We start from the raw sequence: 11,984 nt of genomic DNA, 5'->3' as shown, positions 1-11,984 counted from the left end.
CCCCCCGCCCCAGCCCCGCCCCTCACCTGAAACGTTCAGGGTGGTGAACACAATACTTTTCTGGCCTCCCACCAATAGCCACTTGTACCGCCCCGCCTGGGTGTCCTGGGCTTCCTCCGTCTCCAGCTGTGCCACGCCTCCTCGAATGCAGAGTTTCCACCTGTCCTCTACGAAGTCTCCTTGGGTCACATTCTGGAAGATGGGCTGACAGTCCCCGGAGCCCATCATGCAGATGTTGACGAAGGAGAAGGGGTTGGAGATGTTGCAGGTCATCACCGCAGGCTGGCCCCTGGACACAGAGACCACGTCCTTGGTGCAGGCGGGGTCGTCCCATTCTATGTGGAGAGAACCGTCACACATGTGGGTGACGGCTGGACCTCAGGACATTCACCAGCAGAGCTCCCCGACTCCAGCCTGCCCTGGGTCTGCTCCTCCCCACTGCCTCCCCTGGAGAGAGGGTGGGACCCCGAGACTTACTTCCTGTCTGAGCACTAGGGGAGACTGCGATAAGCAGGAGGGCCCAGAGCGTCAGGGGTGTGGGGAGGAAGGGCGTGGAGGTCCGCATGGCTGGCAGGGGTCCTGAGTCCTCCTCATTGGTTCTTGGGACCCTCCCTGGAGAAAGGGAAGCCGATGAGTCAGAGGCCTCTGGGGCCGCCGCGTGGGTGGCTGCAGACGTGCCAGGGGGCGGCGGGGTCCCCGAGCTCCTGCCGTCAGTGCCAGGATGCCCCCGGCCCCCGTCTGTGCCCGACCCTGCTCCGAGCCGTGCGCCCCTCTCCCCCTCCCTGTGCCTTTCCAGTGGGCAGTGCTGGCCACTGTCGAGCAAAGGGGACACAGACTGGTCAGGGAGCAAGTCGCCGGGAAAACCCCGTGTCCATCGTGCGGTGCACCCTTTCGGTCCTGCTCAGGCCGTGGAGGGTCCGAGCGACCCAGGGCAGCTTGGGACGGCCAGCCCCTCCCCGGCTCCCGCATCCCATGCCTGGGCCCTACTGCTTTGTCTTGCAGCTCCTTCAGGGGACACTTGGATGGGCCATTTGCCAGATTTGCTCTTATGGACCAGAAGCGACTTCCCGAGGCGCTCTCATGGGCTGCGATCCCAACGCCCTGGCTGCCTCCGCCGCCCTTCAATGTGACATTTGTCCCCATTACTTTAAACTGTGTAAAAGTGCTTTAAAATTGCCTGCTGGACCATTTGTTGACCCTATGATGAAAAAATAAATAGATTCTGGTTTTCTTCGGCAGTTTTAGTTTTACAGAAAAGCTGGGCAGAAAGTGCAGGGAATCACCGTGCGCCGCTGCCCCGGCTGCGTTTCCCGCCTTCGCCGGCGCTGCCGACAGCCGAAGAGCCAACAGTGCTGCTGTCACTGGTTGCCGTCGGCAGCTGACGCGCAGGTCGCTGCGGGCGGTGTGCCTCCTGCGGGCGTGGGCGACTGCGTGATGACACTTACATAGCATGGCGTCACACAGAGTAGCTCCACTGCCCTGAACCCTCCATACTCCGCCTGTCCCCCGCAAGCCCTGGCATCCACTGGTCTCTTCACCATCTCCACAGTTTTGCCTTTTCCGGAATGTCAAAGAGTCGGGAGCCTCTGGTTTTTAATTCAGCTGATTCTGACTGCTCTTCCAGTTCTGGGGGATGGGCAGAGGGCTGAGTGCAGAGCGAACCTGGAATGTGATGATCCCAGGAGCTTGGGGCCATCGGTGACCAGGCTGGGTCCTGACCCCACGGGCTCTGGGCTGAGCGAGGAGAGTGACACTGAGAAGGAGGACCTCCGCCTGGCCCGGCCACTGGACGCCCCGTTCTGAGTTCCGCTTGCTGCTTCTCAAGCCCGTTGGGGTCTGACCAGGTAGCACCGGTGGCCCTGCTTAGCCCCCTGCCCCACCCCCCAGTCCCTATGATGAAATGAACTCTTCCCCTGGAACCAGGGACCCAGTGACGGGGTGACCGTCCTGGTCCAACCTGAACCTGCTCAGAAAGTGTGAGGGGCGGAGATTGCACAGTTGGTGAGGGCTGCTGGCAGCCGTTTCGGTTTCCTTGGCTGTCAACAATCTCTAGGACCAGTATCAACAGCTCCTACCCATTAAATGTTGCCGAGAGCCTTACGTGGAATGGAAGGTTCTACAAAGAAGTGTTGCAACTTCCTGTGCTGAGGCTTTTGCTGGAAACTCAGATAAGATCTGCCATCTTTTTCCTGAATATTTTTACAAGATAACTTTTCTTAAATTGGAAGGCTCTGACACGCAATGACACCCAGCAGCCATCGAGGCACAAAGGTGTCCTTGCTGATCGCTGACGGTCACTCCTGGCCCCCGGGCCAGAGCCCCCCGCGTCCGCCTGAAGGGACACTCCTGCACAGGTGCTGTCCTGCCCGAGGCTGGGCTGTGCACTGAGCTGCGGGCCGCAGGTTGAGGTTAGGACGGTCACTCTGTGGTCCCTGCTCCAGTTGCTGGCTGGGCTCTGCGGGAGGCCTGGGCCTCTGCGTCTCCAGTCTCCTTCTGCCCAAGAACAGTCTGCGGAGGCCCCTGCAGGTCCCCGGATGTCCCTCCAGGACTTCCTGGGCTGCCCCCCCGTCCCCAGCCGGGGCTTCTGCAGGGTCTCGCCTCTCTCCCCGTGGTCTCTGGAGAATGCCCTGGCCTTGGGGTCGCCACCTGTGCGCCTGAGCCACTGGAGGACTCGCAAGTCTCCCTGCTCCGCCACCTCCAGCCACCTCCGCCTGGGCAGAGCCTGTGGCCCAGTGCTGCCCCGGTGGTCTTCAGGGGCGGGAGGGGGAAGGCCCATCTCTCCCCTGGCCCGAGGCGCAGGCCACACTCCTGCGGAGGCTGGCCCACTCCTGCCCTGCCGAGGCAGGTGAAGGCACACCTGAGCAAGCAGGCAGGTGTCCCCAGGGACATGTAGAGGATTCGCCCTCAGGTAACCAGAACAGGAACGTCTCCTGGGCGGCCAGCCTGGCGTCCTGGGCACTGGGCGAGGGGCAGAGCCTCCCATCAGTGGCTCGGTGTGTCCATGAAACGCCCAGCAGCACAGATGACACCAAGTCCTCGGTCTGGACACGTACTCCTCATGTGTGACCTCGGGACACACGGGAAAGACGGGGTCCATGGTGTCCACGAGGAGACACCCCCTCGAAACCTTCCTCATCGCATGCCTTCCTGACCATTGCAGGGTGTCTGTCCCTCTGGACAATTCGGAAGTCATGTTTCAGGTGCCAAGTGAACTCTCAGAAAAGCTGACAAAGAGTCAGTGGATGGGGAAGCCATTCCACAGCCCCCGGTGTGCAGCCCCCACGCCTGCCAGGGCTTGCTCCAGGGACGGCCACCCAGCCTGGCTCAGCCACCTCCTCGACAGTCCCACCCCCGCGCCCACACGGGCACGCGGCTCCTGGCCCCACCGTCTCCAATTTCCTCAGGGCCTCCAGGCGCTCAATCCCAAGGGACCTGCACAGGCTACCCCTCCCCCCGCCCGGGGACACTGCACGGTCACCCCCACAGCAGGCCGCCTCCGCCGAGCTGGGCAGGACAAAGGTCAGCCTCGTTCCTCGCCTGAAGCACGTGACGAGAGAGGCGGTGAGCCCAGCAAAGGCGTGTTTCTGTGACACGTGCTGACCTGCACAGGTGGACTTTGGGAGGAAGTGTCTGTGGACGAAGGCAGCCTGGCCTCTGTCAAGTGAGGCAGCTAGATGAGCCCCGGAGGTGACCCAGGTTACAGAGACACATGGCGGCGACGCACGGCCGAGCCTCTGTCAGCCCCCGACCTCTGCAGCCTTCACGACGCCACATACCCCGAAATCCTCAGGAGTCCTAATGGTGACATTGACTCTGTGTGAGAACCTCGTGAACTATTTCAGCCTGTCCGTAGCAAGTACGCATCTGTAGCTGTGGTCAGATGTGCCATGTAGATGCACTTTGTCCAGCTATGCAATGAAATGACCGCGAGACGATTAAGCCAGGAAGTGTCGAGGACCCCCTACCACCAGCTGGCGTCCTGAGGGGGCGCGAGCAACGTCTGCAACGATGGCCCTCGGCCATCCTCCACTGTGTCCCCTGAGAAAGGCCGGAATCCGTGCCCACTCAGGGCTCCCGGACAGGCTTCTCTGCCCACTACCCAAAGACCCCGCCCCTCTCCGTACCGTCCCCAGGCCCCAGGCAGCCCTGCCCTCAGCCACGGGCACCTCTAGGGCTCTCCCTGTGGTCCTGCCTCTCTGTGAAAGCCCCTGGATGGTTCTAGAATCAGATAAAAGGATTCCCTGCACCCAAACTGCACCCACCTTGGGCCGGTGCCACAGCCCCCATCATAACTCCTGTGACTCCGCGTGGCACGGAGAGACAGCACTGCTTCTTTGCCAGGGCCTGTGGGGCAAGGCGCTGGGCGGAACCACAGCGTAGGCCCAGGGTCTCTAAGTGTCTGAGCCTGGGCCGGGCCCCACCTGGCAGAGGCAGTGGCGTCGGCCTCCAGGCGGGCTGAGCTCCCTGGAAGCTGACAGAGGAGGCAGGTCACTGAGCCTGCCACTGTCCTCAGCAGCCCCTCTCAAGGACCTCCTGCCCCAGCGACACTCGCAGTGACGGGCACGTGGGGGGTCCCTGGCAGGGTCAACAGCATTGGTGGGTGCCCGGGCCTGCCCCGCGGTCCCCAGTTATCAGCCTAGGAGGGCTTGGGCCTCAGAACAGAGCCGACAGGCTGGGGGAGACTCTGCTGGGCATGTCTGGGGGGGCGTGTACTCCAGGCTGAGAACAGCTGCTTGTCTCGCCTGCAGCCCTGGCAGGGAGGAGGGTTGGGTGGAGGGGGCGGCAGCGTCACCCTGGGCTGGGACCAGGTGTCAGGCTGGCTGCCTGGGAACAAGAGAGCCAAGCCCCTGAGCTCCCGCCCCAGCCCGAACTACTAGGAGCAAAGAGTCCACCAATGGTGCACAGTAGCCCCCAGCGAGGGCTGCTCAGCAGAGCCGCGTGTGGCAGGTGCACAGGGAGGTGTGTGTCCCCTGGGGCCTGCAAGAAGAGGCCTGAAAAGCTATCATCCTCAGCTTACAAATGACTTGGAAGGCCCCGGAGACATGGGTGTGAGTGGGGTGGGGGAAAGTGGCAGGTCTGGTCCTGCCCCTGGGAAACCCGGAAGGCCAGCCCAGACCGGGACTGGGGAGGGCCCTGGCTCTGTCTGGGCCTCAGCCCTGTCTGCCGCCCAGAGAGACAACTTTGGGTCATGCTGCATGATTTATTAGGGGAACGCTCAGGTGAGGCAGGTCCCTCTCCCGGCGCAGCACAGGCCCCCAGCTACCTCTGAGGGTCAGATGAGTGACCGGCCATCTGAGGTAGAAGAGTATCCCATGCGATATCTGGGACGCACTTATATTTTAAAAATGATTCATCCGAGATTAAAATGTGTTTGTACATTTGGCAGTTCCGCTCCCTGAGTCCTCACATTGCGGCCACCGGTGTGAAGGGCGAAAAAGCCGGCGGCGGGGGAGGGGCGGGGGGCGGCAGGGACGCGGGCGGCGGGCAGAAGGCCAGCAGCGGGCAGAAGGCCAGGCGCATTGCAGGAAGGCTGCGACAGGCCTGCAGGGGCCTGGAGGGTGGAGGTGGCGAAAACCGAAGGCGACATTTCCGATTTCTCTCAATCATCGACCAAGGAACCGCATCTGCACACGTAGCGTGACCCGTCCGGGACCCAGGACGACTGGGACTCAGGGGCTGTTTGCACCTGGGAGCTGTAACACACTTTGGAAGTGCACGCTACTGCCAGCACGCTGTCCCACCACGGGGCCTCAGAGGACGGAGCGGGGCGAGCCAGGGCGTCGGCGGGGGGCGGTCACAGCGGGTCTCCCTTCCCACAGCACCTGAGGGCAGCTCGCGCTGTTTTGCGCTGCGGGGGCGCAGGTAACAGCCACGCATGCGCATTCCGTGCTTACTGGGCCGGCTGCGCATAGTGCTGACCACCCGCCCTTCGCCAACCCTGTCGCGAGGCACCACCACCCTGAAAGGGCCTTGGAGCCCCGAGCTAATGAGCTCTGACAGAGGAGATGCCCAGTCCTTGTCTCTGCTGCTGCGGCCGTGGCTGGGAGGGGACCACAGACGGGCAGTAAAATCCCCCAGGCCACGGGCCAGGCGCACAAACCTGCCCATGACCGCCTTTGCTCACGCTGTCCCGTTTGCCTCGCTGTCTCCCCGCCCCCACAAGCCACCTCCTCCGACAACCCTCCTCCCCACTGCGGCCTGGTCACCCCCTACCCTGGTGCCTGACGCTGGAAGCACGTCTCCCCCGCTCTCGCTGTCACAGCCCCCGGGGACAGGCAGGCTTGCTGGGGGCTTTGGTTCCGCTCCCTGCGGCACAGAGAGTGGCTTTCACCCTGCAGGTCACTGACCAGTGGTGGGAACTGGATTCACAGATGGCTCCGCGGCCAAACCCAAACCGAAAGCGCTGGCGAGTGCCCCGCCCCCGCGGGGAGGGAAACCAGGCGCTTGGTTCTCCCGGGACGGCGTTTGTCGTTCGTGCTGAGCGTTACGTGCTGCGTGCGCGTTGGTGTGAGTCCACGGGTGTGTGCGCCTCTGAGTGCACACAAGTGTGTGTGTGCGCGCGAGTGTGAGTGCCGCCCCGGCTGGGCCCGGAGGAAAATGCCCCAGGTGTGGACACGGGTGGGAGGGGCGATGTCCAGCTTCAGGGGACACCCGGGACCCTGAGATGCTACTTTTCTGCGCCTCCAGGAGCCGAGCCGGGGACGCCCCGAAGAGACGCAGGTCCCCACAGCGATGCGCAGCCACTGTCCTCTCCCCTCCCCTGGGGCGCACCCTATGCCCCCGGCCCCCCGGCCACAGACCCCAGCTGCGCACTGCGGACCACGTCTCGGCAGCGAGAGGTGGCGAGCGCGGGCGAGAGGCGGGCGTCCCGCGCGCCGCAGCCTCTATCCCGGCGCGTGCTGGGGACCTCGAGTACATGGAACCCTCCAATATCCCGAGCCTCTCCCCCAACCTTGGAGCCTCCCACCATATCCCCGTCCCCGCCCAGCTGGCGCGCCCCTCACCTGCGACCCCAGTTCTCGACCTGTGCACCCCTCAGCAGCGCGCACGTTCCCGGCGGGTTAAGTCCCTCACCTGCGCTCCGCACCTGCGCCCCGCTCCCGGCCTGGGCAGCTCCTCCGCGCCCTGGCTCCCGCCGCCGGTCTGCGTGCTGGGAGCGGGAGGAAAAGTGAGCGGTCGGGGGCGGAGCCAAGGGACGGGACACTGTCCAGGATCCCGTGAGAGCGGCAATAAGTCCTACACAGAGGAAGAAACCTACACAGATGCAGAACCCAGTTATGGGAAGTCACCCGAGTATCGAGTATCGGGAAGTGCCCTGAATTCGCAGAAAAAGTTTACGGCTTTCTGGGGAGTGAATTCCTTCGCACATTTTTAGCAGAAGTACTCTGCTAAGCAGTCATTCCAAAGAAAACAGGAAGAGGAGAGTCACGCCTGGAGCTCTGTGAGGAGCTGGGTGGGGTCGCCCCCCGCATGGACCAGCGACCCCCCCAGGGCTCGCCTGCGTGCCTGCTGCGAGCCCACAAGGAGCCTTAAGGCTGAGGGTCTGAGGCCGGAGGGCAGGTGGGCATCAGCAGTGGTGAGTGGAGCCCGTGAGGAGGTGGAGGCGTCGCGCCCTCTGTCAGCCTCGGAGCCACGGCGGCTCTTGCGGGCTCCCTGCCACCCAGGCCCTGGGGCGTGTGGGGAAACTGTGGACAAGCGTCCCTGAGGCCCACTGTGTGAGGCCATTCCCAGAGGGGCCACTCGCTGCCTTGGAGAAGCTCTAGAGTCGGGGGTTCATTCGCAGATTTGCGCATTTCTCATGTGGGATGGTTTGGGTGCTTCTTCCACGATCACTGTGATGAGTCTCCTGAGCCTCTCCCGGGTCTCTGCGGCACATCCGGTGTCAGAGGGCTCCGCCTTCGCCCCATCGACGCCTTGCCCCACGGGCTCTCCAGCTCCAGCCTCCCCAGCACAGAGGGGCTGCGGTGCCCATCCGGCCCGCAGACGGGCTCTGCCCCTGAGCTCACGCCTCGGCCAGGGGAGCCAGCAGTCAAACAGACACTGGGAACGAGGGGACTCTGGCAGCGCGAGCAGGCGCCCTGGCTGGGGAGGAGCTTGGGGAGAGAGTCCCAGCAGGAGACCTGGTTCACCGGATGGCGAGGGGCCAGGAGAAGGGCTTTGTGTCCCTCCAGAGTGACCTGGGCAGCTGCTAGGCAGGGACGCCCATCATCAAGCCCACGGGAGGTGGGGGCAAGAATGGAGGTCCTCGCAGTGGCTCCGTGGGGCCGTCTGTGGCAGGGTGGGGAGGGCTCCGAGGTGTGGGGAGGACGGACGGCCCACAGATATTGGTGGTTTGGGGGGGTGAGGAATCCTGGAGGTCCCCAGTGCTGGTTGGTGGCTTGAGGGCCGTTCCCTTTCACTGGAATCTGAGGTGACACGCTGGCAGGCGGTGAGGGGTGAAGGGGGTGGGCGACGTCCCATGTTCCCGAGAAGAGAGAAGGATGCAGAACCCAGTCTGGGAGACCCTTGAATTTCGGGGGTGTCAGAGGAGGGGCCCAGGCTGGACATGGCAGAATGTCCCAGCTGCCCCACAGGCGAGTGTCTGGAACCTCTAGGGTGGTCAGAGGCTGAGAAGAGCCAGCTCTGCAGCTGGACTTGGGTCTGAAGGTCAGCCACCAGCCTGGCCCGTGGAGCTGGACAGAAAAGGACAGTCCTCCAGGTGTGACCGAGGCTGAGCTTTGGCCCGCTGGGCAGACGAGACCGAGTGGGCAGCCCTCACAGCAACATGGCACCATGGGCAGTGTGCAACGCGGCCCCCGCAGATGGCCGCGGAGGCCCAAGGGCCAATGCGCTAGAGGGAGGCCCCACCAACGACAACCCAGCCTGGGGACCACATGCCACCCCCATGTCCTTTGCTGGTCCCCCCTGCCTCCCATGCCCCGCCTCTGGGTCCAAAGAAAGGGCTTGTCCCTTAGGTCACCTCTCATCGCCCATCCAACCCCACGGAGGGTCCCCTGAGGGTCCTTAGGCAGGAGGGTCGGAGACCTTGTCTCCTATGCAGGGAGATGTCACTGGGACTTTGACGCCCATGCAGATGCTGTCAAAGCATTTGCACCTCTCGAAAATGAAACTAGCTTGTTTACTTTGGAAGGAATGCAAAAGCTTAGGTCAGGGCTCAGAGTTCGTTTAAACGATACAACAAAACAAACTTTGTGACTACTTGCAACTCCCGTGTCCCTCGAGGTCACTTCCTCACCTAACTGTGCCGCCTTCGCCTTTGCCTTCGCCTTCGTGTGCAATGCTGGGTCTCGCCTGCGGGCAGGCGCTCGGCCCCTCGCTCGGGCCCAGTCTCCTCAGCCTCCTCTTCCCTGGTCTCTGCCCCTCACAGCGCGTGTGGTTTCACTTTCCTTCAGTTCTGGGACTTTTCGGGTTTCAATTACGATTCCCTACTTCACGAACAAACAGCATTCGGCAGCACGTTCTTAATGTCCGGGGAGTGGGGTGCCCCTCCACCAGCAACGGCGCCTTCGTCAAGCCCCTGCCCCCGTCTCGGTGTCCCCACTTTTCACCGTGGCTGCAGTGCCCTCGGCGCCCAGCCGAGGGGGTCGATGGCGCGTCCGTCTCGCGCTCGGCCAGCAGTAACCGAGGGACCTGGGCTGGAACCGCCGCCCCGGGACCGTGGGGCTTATCAGTTTCTCCCTGGAATTCCACCTATTTGGTCGCTATTTTATGAGACGTACGAATATTTTCGATTGCCGTGTCTTCTCGGTAAGTCAAGCCTTTCTTAGGAGCTACGACCCTCTCTCCTCTCACCAGCCAGGGTATTCTGCGGGCTCTTTGTCTCACGCGGCCCAGGAATGTCCACTTTCTTTGGCTCGGATGTTCCGGACAGGTCATTTCCCAGAGCTCTGCCGCCAGCCACTGAGCGTCCAGGGGCTTCAGGTCTGTCTCTTGTCGGCAGAAAATATCTAGATTTTCATCCACTCTGACAATCTCTGACTTTTAGCTGGGATTGAGCCGCTTTTCACTCACAGGGTCGCTGGCAGCTTGGACCTCTTCCCTTATACGGCTTGTCCTGCCGCTTCTCATTTCTCTGTTAACCTGTTCTTACTTTTTCCTTTTTTTAATGAGATCAATACCTGTCCCCCAACAAGAGTTGCATGCCGTCACACGCTCCGGTCCGTGGCGGCCCCGGCCCTGCCAGCAACCGCCATGCGTCGACACACGTAGACTTCCATCCTGGCTCACCGTGGACCATCGGCTTTCTCGAGGCGTATGTCACCTTCCGGGCCCCTGGGCCCTCCTGCTGTCGGGGTAGGTGTCTGAGTAGCGAACCCTCGAGAAAAGAAAGGGCGCCTGAGCTGCTCCGGCTCCATCAGTGACCCAGGAAACACAGTGGCTTTCTAACCCAGGCCTGCGTGGGGACGGCCACGCACACGTCCAGCAGTCCGGCCACGCACTCGTCCAGCAGTCCCGGCTACAGAGGTAAATGGTCACAGAAGGCGCTGTGGTTCTTTCTACATCCTGACAGAGAAGAAACAGCGATGGCTTCCAGCTCTGTTCCCGGGACCCCCCACTCCGGGCGCTCTACACCCTACCCTATCTGCACACTGTGCGCTTGACATAGAACCAGGGCCCGGACATCCGCGACTCACCGAGCCGCCCGCGGGCCGTGTTTGTCTCTTAACCTGCTGCCTACACGAGCATCTAGGGTCAGACACCGACCTCGGGCGTGTCCTCCGTTTAGGCCTAAATGACAACTCTTCTTAAATTGCTAAAGGTTCGAGTCTCCTTTTGTGGACCCCGAGGGTCACCTTTGGGTGGCGTGTGACTGGGGGTGGCTCTAGCATCTCGTCTCCCTCCTCCTGTAGCTGTCCCCGTGAGGTCTTGCGACCAGAGCAACTGGTCAGACCCGAGGGTCCTCGTCCCTTTATCCACCACCTGTTGGGGAGAAACTTGAATTTCTCTTGTCTCTGGCTCCCCTGACCTCGCGTGCCGTGTTGGGGGACGGGGGTGGTGGTCCCCGCTTCTCCGTGTCGCCTGCACCTTCCCTCTCATCTCAGCTCCAAGAAGTGTCTCCTTCCTCTTGGCGCCTCTGCCCCGGCCGCTTCCTGTTTTACTCGCCTTTCTCCTGACTTCCCCATTTCCTGGCTCCCCCTTCCCTCTTTCTGCCCCGAGGCACCAGCTGGTTCCCCCCAGGCTGGTGGCCTTGGATTCAGTTTCTCTTTTTTTAATCTAAGATTTTTGCTTGTTTCTTTGTTGCTATTTTCTCCTTCTTGTTCTCCTAACTTAATCTAATTCTAACGTATCCGTGTTAGAAAGATTTTCAGTTTTACAGCGCGAGACTCGTTTTACAGCCTTGACCCAGCTGAGGTTTCCGCTCCTGATGACATCTGCAGCTCAGCGGCTGTTTTCCTTCCGAGAAGTGGCCGCAGCCCTCGAACGCCCCTCAGACATCTGGCCGCTCGGTCACATCTGGCCGCTCGGTCCCGAGCCAGCCGCCCATCCGCACTCTTGGGTTTCATTGTCTTTCTAGTGTCATTTCAGAAAGGATCTCATTTATTTAACATTAACCCTTCCTTTCCAAGACCGAGATCCGAATGCTCTTCGATTTTCTTCAGAATTTTATAAAGCGCCATCTATACAAATACTCCACATTTCTCACTAAATCTTGGGGTGCTGTGCTGCTGCTTTAGGGAGCGTGTGTGCTTGGGGCGCCGCCTCGCGCGTTAGTTCGTGGCACTTTCCAGAGTCGCGTTCCCCCAGTGGTCTTCCTGTCACATGCGCAGTGGCAGCATCCGGGGAAGTGATATTGAGGGGTGCTGGGGGGCCCCATCGGTGGCAACCCGGAAGGGCTGGGCCCGCAGCTCTGCCCAGGGTGCCCAGTGCCCAGCCGGCGCCTTGCAGTACAGTCCCGGAGCTGGGCCACGGCCGGGGGACCAGGGACGAGCACATCACTCGTTGACATCCTCTCCTTTTTGGGGAGAGGCCTGGCAAACACATCT

The 11,984-nt window shown here is 62.0% G+C and overlaps 1 protein-coding gene across 1 annotated transcript in view; it reads right to left on the bottom strand.

The window, feature by feature from the left end:
* SECTM1 (secreted and transmembrane 1) overlaps positions 1-7,260 on the bottom strand; it is a 9,354-nt gene extending 2,094 nt beyond the window's left edge. Inside the window, exons 1-3 of the mRNA XM_025047195.1 lie at positions 7,075-7,260; positions 478-612; positions 27-335 (exon numbers count right to left, since the gene is read on the bottom strand). Of these exons, the coding sequence (XP_024902963.1) occupies positions 27-335; positions 478-565 (397 nt within the window). The 5' untranslated portion in view covers positions 566-612; positions 7,075-7,260. The remainder of the gene's footprint in view (positions 1-26; positions 336-477; positions 613-7,074) is intronic.
* Positions 7,261-11,984: the final 4,724 nt, after the last annotated feature.

This window comes from Pteropus alecto, unplaced genomic scaffold (assembly GCF_000325575.1).
Source record: "Pteropus alecto unplaced genomic scaffold, ASM32557v1 scaffold134, whole genome shotgun sequence".
NCBI classification, from domain to species: domain Eukaryota; kingdom Metazoa; phylum Chordata; class Mammalia; order Chiroptera; family Pteropodidae; genus Pteropus; species Pteropus alecto.
This window is presented reverse-complemented; position numbering and strand designations above follow the sequence as displayed.